Here is a 9,910-nt window from a genome sequence, read left to right as displayed (position 1 = left end):
ATGAGGATAATCAAAACTTGACTGGCCCCAAAAATTTATCTCAGTTTCCTTTAAATTGTATTAACAACGATGTAGAAGCGAATATTTCGACATCTTCAACAATGTTTTTTGAATAAAATATTCGAATGAAATATAAAACCAGCTTTAGGTAAGAAAAATAGCAAAAATTGACCGAGTTAATTGTTGAAATACCATGTAAAGACAGTGTTGAATATAAATGCTTGTTTTATTTTATAAAAAAAAAGTATATAAGATAAAAAACTATTTTTTCTCCGAAATTTTTTTTTAGGAATTGTTTTTGTTTTTTGGAATCTATGAAATGAACTTTTAAACAAAAAAGATCTTCACGAGAAAATGTTTCATACAAAAGTAGTTTATTTTTAAATAAGCAATATTTTCGGTTTAAAAGTCTGTCATGGTTTAAAAGATGGGCCATTCAGATCCAGGACACAATTGATCTGTATTGTTCGTTTTCGAACTCAAAGTCACTTTTTACGTCCTGAACATGTTATAAAAACTGTAGCTCGATATCTCTTTCCGTTTTTGAGTTATCGTGATGAGGGACGGCAGCAGACCTATAAAGGAAAATGGACTAATAGACTGTGATATACCTAATAGACTGTGATATATATAGTATGTCATAAATAAGGTATAAAAAGGAGAATTAACATGTTATTAAAAGAGAGATTCTACGCGTTTTAAGTTTGCGATGTTTTCTGAAATTCCCGACAGACCCTTTGTATATCTTATACTGTTTACCTTTTGAGAAAATTTTCTTCTAATATCAAACAACGATATTACTTTCTCCGGAATCAGTTTTTAGTTTTTTCATTTAAGAATAATCTTTATCGACTTTTCCACAAAATTTCTATTCCATTTCGAATTTCTCGATATCTCTATTTTAATATTTTTAAAAATAAGCACAGAAATGCTAGATAGCTTTACATCTGTTTTTCATACAGAATATTATAACAGGTTATATTATTTTAAGTGACAGTCTTAGATCACTTTAATCACGTTTCTGCCGATCACTTTTAGATCGATAGGACAATTCGAAGTGGGTAAAAATAAAAACAATATTAACTTGTTCAAAGCAAAATTTTTATTATTGTTATAAATATACAAATTACTTGAGTACGTCATTTTAATAAATAAGAAATTAAAAATCGTTTTTTTTATCTTTATTTTTTCATATTTTTATTTTTCCGGAAAACACATTTTTCTTACACAAATTTAATACCAAAGTATTTACCCTTTTGAAAAAGGTTCTCTTTTATTTTTTCGTAAATAATATTTACTACCGGGTAAGGAGGACGCTGCATTCACATCAATATGAAAACCCATAACCATTTGTTCTACACCATCACATCTACCTTTTTTATAATTTTTCCAAGAATCACAGGGTGTAGCTTGAAAATTTTTTGTATTAATTGACTCCGTGTAATATGCAACTGAACGCATTCGACTACATGACACTGAAAAATAATAAAAATTCATTTAATTTTTGAAATCGTTAATAAAGGGAAATTGAAAAATTGAAATATAATCCTTAATAAAACAGTAAAACTTTTCCGGAATCATCATTTTATGTAACTAGAAAAGAAATAAAATTTAGCAAACTAGTTTAACTTATACCAGCCTGTAAAAATGCCATCGCATTGAAATCGAGACTTCAAAATGGGCTACTCTTTTTGACGGTGGTTAAAAATAATTATTTAACTTACATGGCGTTAAAATTATACATCCTGGTTGCCTAGACGTACCACCATTTGGATAAAAATCTGCATGACCAAGAGCGGATTTAAATCCATAATCGCCCCCACATGCATGAATTATATCCACAAATAACGCATCATCTTTCACTAATCGTTTCTTTTTACTGATCATCCATGGAAACTCATATAAATGTCTGGCAACATCTAAACCCGTTATGCGTCCAATATTCCTTTCAAGTTTCCGTTGTGTATATTTACCAATAAAACCAGCCATATGCCCTCCCAAACAATGACCAATAATATGAATATTTTCTGTGTCTAATTTACCACTTTCAATTAATGGAGTTAAAACTTTTGCAACGTATTTACCAGATTTTTCAACTTTATTTGAAGCATATATGTAACCCAATTTTGCATAACTGCTCCAATCAATTGTAATTACGTTATGATCTCCATTAAGAAAATATTTATCTTTCATACGTAGTACCCAAGTGGAATCACCACTATTTAACCATCCATGGATGATAATTTCCGTGGATAGATTATTATTAATGGGAGCATCGTTAATAGTGTTAAGGTCTAAAACATATGGATAATCGGGATCTTCTCGCCTATACAAATTTAATACCACGTTCTTCTCAACTGAATCATCAGAATCTAATTCTGCGTCTTCATTTTCAAAATTTCCCGCTAAGAGTTCTTCTTCAGATTCAGAATTTAAAATTTCACTGGAAGTATTATTTGGACTCCCAAGCACTATTTCATAAAATTATTTGATAAAAACTGTTTCATTTTTAGTTTCATTGATTCAAAATAAAGGTACTTACAAAAATAAAATAAGTTGAGAAAAATTAATAAATTTAACACTTTCATTGTCACCAATATTTAATAATCATTCATACTAAACTGTTAGTAACTGTTTGATTTGATTAAATAGGAATTTTTTTAATCCTTTTCGGTGTAAAAACTAATAAACAATCAAGTATGAATTGAAGCAAATAATTAAGGATTCCGATATATTCTAAGGATTTTTATAATACCGTTTCATTTTTAAAAAAAAAAATCGAATCAAATATAAATTAAAATCTTTTTGGCCATATAAATTTTTTAATTTATCTTCGAAAAAATAAAAATAATCATAAATGGCTCATTCTTTTCATCCATGAGGAATTCGAATTTTTAATAGCATATAAGCTCAGAAGAAAAAAATTTTTTTTTGGGTAGGTTTATCATTGGAGCTGCCTCGTCTTAAAAAATCTACAGCTTAGTCTAATACTCACCACCTTTTCAATTGTGTTACCTTTCGAATGATTAACATCACTTGCTTTTAGATATTTTTTCAAATTGCTTTTAGGTACTTGTTCTAATTGCTTTTAGGTACTGAATGCTGATAATGTTTTTGAAAATTTAACCGATGTAAATAAGTTCGTCAAATTTTTGGTGATTTCATATCGTTTAAGCATATTAAAGTTCAACAATCAGGTGATTTGCTGCTTTAAAGATAACCATATATTCAATGAAAACTAGTTTTTATTGAATAAAGTTACTGACAATTTTCAACTATTCTATAACAAAATGTGGAGCTTCTACAACGTTTAAAGCTTATGAAGAACTATTTGAATGATTCTTGTAAAATTACAATGTGGAAGGTGTTTTCTAAACTGAGATATAAATAAACAACCGAGCTGAACTTAAACAATGATCGAACAATGATCGAATAACCAATAAGTTCCCAAATTAGAAATTTAGAAAAATTATTTCGACATCTAATTAATATATAAAATAATTGAGAAGGAAACTTAAAAACTTGGATGGGATGTTGAGTTGTTGGTTGTATGCCATAGTCTTGTAATTTATCGGATTTTCAAGTCACTTTTTGAGGTGCATAAATAAATTTCATTGAGAACAGCAAGGAAATATGGCTTCTGATTCTCAAGTAGGTGAATGTTCTTGATGTGTTCGATTTTTCGCAAAAGCTGTTTTCTGCTCTTTCTTTGGATGAAGTAGTGATTTTTGCATTGGCCTCATAATATTATTTAAAATGATGCAATAGACAAAATCAAGATGTTTAGGTATTTGTCTTTGTAAAATATTGTAAAAATAGTGTACTACATCATACAGCAGTGGTATGTACGTATAGATGTGCTTAGCACACTCAAATGAGTATTAATTTTAACATGCTTTTAACTCGACTGTCCATTTATCACGTATTTTGTATGATAATAAACATCTGTAATTCTGTATATAATAGACATCTCCCTTACACTACTTATACTCTAAATATAATTGTTTCTGTTATACCAAAAATTTAAATAACTATGAGTGACTATATCTCAAGAATGAAGCGGTCAATAGTTTTAGTTTTTTTTAAACTCTCATGCACAAATTCATGAATGTTCAGTTAGTTTTTTGAAAATATCTTAAATATAGTTGTTTTCTAGAATTAAAAAACTTGTTAAAAACACAACAAAACGCAACCTTTCCTATGCTCTCCATGTTAATTATCCGAAGTTAAAGACGGTCAATAGACTACAAATTTTTTTGGTTAAGGTATTATAATATTCCTAATAAGTATACACAAATTTAGAATTTTCTGTCCATATGCCCATAGAAAGACAACAACCTTAAGTAGTATGAATGATCGATTAAGGATCTGTGGCGGAATTTGTAATGTTTTGGAATAATAATACAAATTAGATTTGTTGATTTGTTCCAATGTGTATATACTGTTTTACAGATGATGAAGAATAAATGGGTGTAACAAAGCACCCTGTGTGGTCTGTAAATATGTATACAAAATAATTTCGTAAAATAGTTTATGGAATCAATACATTATTTAGTTCTACAGAATTTACATTGTTTTCAATAAAATACATTTATCTTACTTGCATGAATGAAATACTTGAAAATTTTGCCTTCGAAATAAATAAACATTACTGAAAATAAATTCAACAATATTGTTTAGATAAAAGGTATTAACTGTGATTTAATTTATTGACTAATTATTATTTTTTAAATAAATATTTTTATTTTTGATGATGTTGTCAAAGTATCTTATTTAACTTACATCACAGCTGTTATCACTGAAATTGATAAGTTTGATTTAATTTTTATTAAACTAAAATTAATTTTTTTTGATAAATTCATCAATAATTTCTTTTTAATAATTATAGATAATTATAGGAACTTAATTTATTAGTTCCACTTTCATAGAGTATAATGGTATATAAAATCTCACACGAATAAGTAAATTATAAAAGAGTTCCAGTTAGAAAAAATTTTATTCTAATAATTACACGATTGAGAACATAATCAAATTGATTTTTTTCAAGCTTTTTGTACTTTGACTAAAATGAAAAGTGTATTTATTTTTTTCGAAAAATCTTCGTTTGTGTAATTTTTCCTTATATTGTGTATTCCATTACCTAAAACAGATCAAAAATTAATAATAATCGATAATCATCAAGGATTATAATTTTACGATGTTTCAGAGGGGATGTTTTGGTTAATTTTATTAACCAAATTTAACCTTGATATTTTTCTATTCATTAACTAACTATAAAAATCGTTAAGGTTTTACCGAAGCCTAAATAAAAATTAAATTTTCGTAAAAATTCAATTAAATAATGGGTAATGTAAATTTTAAGAACTTTTGTTTCATTAAATAACTACTATATCAGAAAAATGTCAAATAAAAGATATATGAAAATAATTTTAGCAAAATAAATTTTAGAATAAAATCACCCAAAAAATTTACAAATGATTTTTGAGGACGTTTGAATATTTTTTAAATGTGTAAACCACCTTTTTTTCGATATGAACAGAATTATTATTAAGATGTGTTCATTGTTTACTATCAGGGCCAATAGCTTTACGACTATGAGTACTACCCTCCTATTTTATTTACGGATTTTTTTTTTAATCTAAGGATTTTTTACGCAAGAAGATGTCCGGATTTCTTACACGTATATAATGCTGCATTTCATTCTAATACTAATTTCAAAAGTGAAATTTATTACCAAATTTCAAATATCTATCCTAAATAAATTCCATTACCCTTTAAATTTGAAATGAGTTTGTTTGTTAATTCTTAGTCGCCGGTGTAAGGTGGAAAAGTCACTGGACCAACATCATCCAAACCCTTTAGTATTCCGAAATTATTATCACGTGTGTAAAAAAATGTTTGGACATTATCGTCAGATAATGGTTTCGAAATTATATTACTAGTATCAGCATTTGGAACAACCTCATAAGTATTTGGAAATGTATTTATTCTTCGTACAATAACATTTTGCATCGGGCGAATTGTTTTCACAATTGGTATGTCATTTGAATTTTCAAGTGGTGCTTGGTTCGATGTAGATGTAAAAATTGAGAGAATAATTAAAATTTGAAAAAGTAAGAAATTATTCCAAATTATTCTCAGTATGCTTTGCCCCTGAAAAAGAAAAATGAGTCAAATTTTTATTTTGGGCTATTCTAAAGAGGGATTACTTTATTTAACATTATATATTAAGCAATCAAAAACTTATCATATTATTTTATCTACTTTTTAGTGATCTTTGCCAGTTATATTTACAGAAAAAGTGCGGACGAGGCCGTGGATAAAAGCTAGTATTTATTTTTGCATATTTACAGGAGTTTTGCTTCATTAGTAGTGAATAATATGATAGAACTTAAAAGTTAACATACTTAATTATTTCATTTGCATTTTGTCTACATTTGGGAAGCTTGCTACTGGTTTAAGGGCTGGAAACGAGACGATAAAGTTGATTTTAATACGCCTGGAATGTGGATATTTCTTTTATGCCAGCTCTCTTTTCTTATTGATTTTATATTTCTGACATCCGAGAACAGTTGTATTAAATGAGTTTATAAGTGCCATTCCCAAAAAAGCTGCAAGAATTGCTTATTTCAAAATCATAGTTCTTTTTTTAAAAATCATGCCCTTTAAGTAATAAAAATGATAATAAGTTAGTTTTTTTGTTGTTAATTTCATTTCACCTCAGATATTATTATAAAAATAAATCCTATTCCAATAATTTTAGTGGAACTGAGCTTTAATATGATTTAATTTTAAAACTAAATAATGCTATTTTAATATGCCCGCCAGAAATTAGGTTTCTTTACTTGCTCGCAATTACCGTTGTTAAATGCAAGACAGACACTATCCCTATTTTAATCCAACAAGGAAAGAAATATCCAAAATTTAGCCGTATTAAAATAAACTGTAGAAAACGATACCAGCTCTCATACCATACATACGCACGTTTAATTTAAATAAAATTATAGTTAATTCTACTTACTTTTAATATAATCATAATATTGCTACTATAAATTATCCAAAATATTCGAAATAAACGTTGATAAGAAAATTTTCTACAAGGTAAAATATTTTCCAACTGTCAGTATTTAAGTATGAATATCAACTAAATTTAATTTAACATAAATGTACATTATTTATACGATATTATTTTTATCAATATTACCAACAATGTTAATAATATAATTGTGCGATGGTAGAATGAACATTTTATTTCCCTGTTCCGGTACTTACAGCATTGAACATACTAGAATAAACTTTAACAAGCTTAAATGAGATTATTATAGATGCGTTTTAATTTAGATCGTAAGCCAACGATTAAAAAACTTACCTATTACACCAATGTTGAGACTTTTCGTACATAGACAGATAGCAAATATTTTGAGTAAACGTGGCGTTCTATTTCATGTTTGCGCCAATAAAACGGTTTGTCTCTTAACTAAAACATTGAAAAGTACAATTTTCTGATTTTCGTTAACGGACATTCGATAAACGTTTCGGGGCACAATAAAATTGTTTCTAAAAATTTCGTTATATTCTAACAATCGTTAACTTTCGGAGAAAATGCGACTTAAATATGCCATTTTTGCAATTGATCGAAAAAAATCAGGCTAGATACAGACAATAATGCTTTAGCAAAAAGTATAAGCCACAATAGCTATTAAACTTTATAATTATTAGTCACAAGAATGTTTAGATGAGATGGTCTTGTTGTCTTTCTTTCGTTCTTTTTTTGTTGTAAACTTTAGTAGGATACAAAAAAACGCTTTTTAGCGAAGTCGGGCAAGGCGAGGCGGGACTCTCCTAGGATCATTTCCACATTCTCGTTTATCGCCCACCTTCGTGCTAATTCGTGAGGGTATAGAGGAGGCATACGGTGGTGTAATCGGTAAGGCGAGTGCATGCGGTATATTTATAGTTTATTTAAATTTAACTTTTGATTAACTAAGGCAGTAAATTAAAATAAACATGTTAGAACGCCTCGTTTTTATCAAAGAAAATAAATTGAAATGGGCATTTTATATGATATTTGTACTTTTTTAACTTTCCAGAAGAAGTTAATGTAATGGGGCCGATTTTGAAAATCTCCAATTTTACATATTTCTGCCGTTTCAAGGCCACAATATCCGAATCAAACCTTCTCAATGTGATGTCCGTGTGGGTGTGTATACGTATGTGCATATGTTCGTATGTTCGTTCAGTCGCTTCGTTTATCTCGCGAACCAGTTCTGACATTATCATACTGGGTTTATTCGACAGATAATCGTTTATTTAAAAACTGAAAGAGTTTTCAGCAGAATTAGTTTAGTCGTTTTTTAATGGTAATAAAAAAACTGGAAAAAATTGAATAAACCGAATCTGAAAAGTGGATAAAACATCATTTATCTAAGGAGATAATGATCGTTTCAATGATGAAGCTGCAGTACATGTTCAAGGAATAATCTATGAAGGCTAACAAGACCTTTTTTTTAATGTTTTTTCTCCTCTGGGAAGTTAGTCGTGTGGACTACATGGGTCGCTCTCACACGACTTCAGTACCACACCGACTATTACATTTCATTGAATGATCAAGGAGATTCTTGGCTTTTCATTTCCCACTCTCTACTTTAGTTAACATTTGTTTTTGTACTGGTTTTATAAGGAACTTCGTTCCTATCGAGGGTTCCATTTCCGCAATCTTTTTTTAATCTTAAAATTGAAACTTTAAATCTTACTCTACAAAATCGCATTGAAACTTGATCTTTCTCCAAGATACAAAAGAATTAAATTAATAAAAATATAAACTTAAAACTTTTTTAATTTAAAATGTTAATAATCCTGATCCACATTTATATAGGCTGTAAAGACACAATTAATTATAGCATTTTTCGAGTTAAAGAATTTTGAAACTATTCGTAATCAAAATGACCTTGAAAATGTTTAATGGACGTCTGTAGGACAAATAATTTTTGCACTTTAGATAACATAAACTGCCTGTAATTAGCAATTTTCAAATCGTTTTGGAATTCATAGGAGTGAAAGAAATTTAAATAGTTTGAACAGTAGTAATTTCACAGTACTTTTCGAGAAAATGTGTATGTACATATATATATTTATTTTTTTCTTCAGAATCTGATGTTTTGCGCAAATTAAACTATAAAACTTTAGCTTTTAGGAAAATTTTTGAAAAATAAATAAATGTGTAAATTTTTGAGACCCGTATTTTGCTTTGAGCTAATCCATAAATGTTCTTTTCAAAGCGATGAAACATTATACTTTTTAAACTTTATAAAATCTGAATTCTTAACAAGTGAAATTTATAAAATTTAAAAACCCCTGACAAATGCGATTTAGTCTTTGGAAACCGATATTTGGAAACTTGGCTATCAAATATTCTCAATCAAGTCGGTTCGACCATTTAGGGGCTGTTTAGATAAACACTTTAAACTTATAACACTCCTTCTTAAATCAATATCAAAGTGATGGTCAAGGACATCAGATGAGATGAAAAGGAGACTTAGAAAGCTATCATATTTTGGGACAAATTTTTGGAAATATTTTAATTGAAATTGAAATATTTGAGTTTACTTTGTTCTTTTGAATTATTGTTTTGAATTACCTAAATATTTTACCATTTCACTTTTCGAAATGAATTGAGCCAGGTTTATTTAACCATTCATTTCCATAGTAATTATTATAGGAACCCTAAGGTCGAACATGAATAAATAAGAACACTCTCCTTTGAATTACCTTTCAAATGAAACCAAAAAAAATTAAAATCGGTTCATCCGGATCGGTTCAACGGCCGTTTAGGTGCTACGATGCCACAGGCAGACACACACACAGACACGCACATATAACGGTCAAACTTATATATAACACCCTTTTTTAT

The 9,910-nt window shown here is 28.4% G+C and overlaps 2 protein-coding genes across 3 annotated transcripts; both read right to left on the bottom strand.

Annotated features, from left to right (window-relative positions):
- Nucleotides 1-1,178: 1,178 nt before the first annotated feature.
- Nucleotides 1,179-3,178, bottom strand: LOC123298708 (pancreatic lipase-related protein 2-like). The gene is made up of 4 exons (XM_044880801.1): nt 3,097-3,178; nt 2,543-2,566; nt 1,725-2,471; nt 1,179-1,475 (listed from the first exon to the last, which is right to left on the bottom strand). Exons 1-4 carry the CDS (start codon nt 3,176-3,178, stop codon nt 1,249-1,251), a joined length of 1,080 nt encoding a protein of 359 aa, XP_044736736.1. The 3' UTR covers nt 1,179-1,248.
- A 1,873-nt stretch (nt 3,179-5,051) lies between these two features.
- LOC123298553 lies at nt 5,052-7,138 on the bottom strand. 2 transcript variants are annotated; one of them, XM_044880584.1, is made up of 3 exons: nt 7,022-7,138; nt 5,772-6,153; nt 5,052-5,140 (listed from the first exon to the last, which is right to left on the bottom strand). In XM_044880584.1, exons 1-2 carry the CDS (start codon nt 7,034-7,036, stop codon nt 5,806-5,808), a joined length of 363 nt encoding a protein of 120 aa, XP_044736519.1. In that variant the 5' UTR covers nt 7,037-7,138; the 3' UTR covers nt 5,052-5,140; nt 5,772-5,805. The 2 variants fall into 2 exon arrangements, with proteins under 2 accessions (XP_044736519.1, XP_044736518.1); XM_044880583.1 differs by lacking the exon at nt 5,052-5,140 and having other exon boundaries at nt 5,686-6,153.
- Between the last annotated feature and the right edge of the window lie 2,772 nt (nt 7,139-9,910).

Source organism: Chrysoperla carnea, chromosome 4 (genome assembly GCF_905475395.1).
Source record: "Chrysoperla carnea chromosome 4, inChrCarn1.1, whole genome shotgun sequence".
NCBI lineage: Eukaryota > Metazoa > Arthropoda > Insecta > Neuroptera > Chrysopidae > Chrysoperla > Chrysoperla carnea.
Note: the sequence above shows the minus strand (reverse complement) of the source record. Positions and strands in the feature narration are given on the sequence as shown.

Bases quoted from the DNA above. Each gene is read 5' to 3' on its own strand.
- LOC123298708 (XM_044880801.1), bottom strand. From the start codon at position 3,178: ATGCTTAAACGATATGAAATCACCAAAAATTTGACGAACTTATTTACA. The intron at 2,567-3,096 runs GTACCTAAAAGC...TAAATTTATTAA, and splicing joins AAAAACATTATCAGCATTCA to TTTTTCTCAACTTATTTTAT. The intron at 1,476-1,724 runs GTAAGTTAAATA...ATTATTTTTCAG, and splicing joins ATGTATAATTTTAACGCCAT to TGTCATGTAGTCGAATGCGT.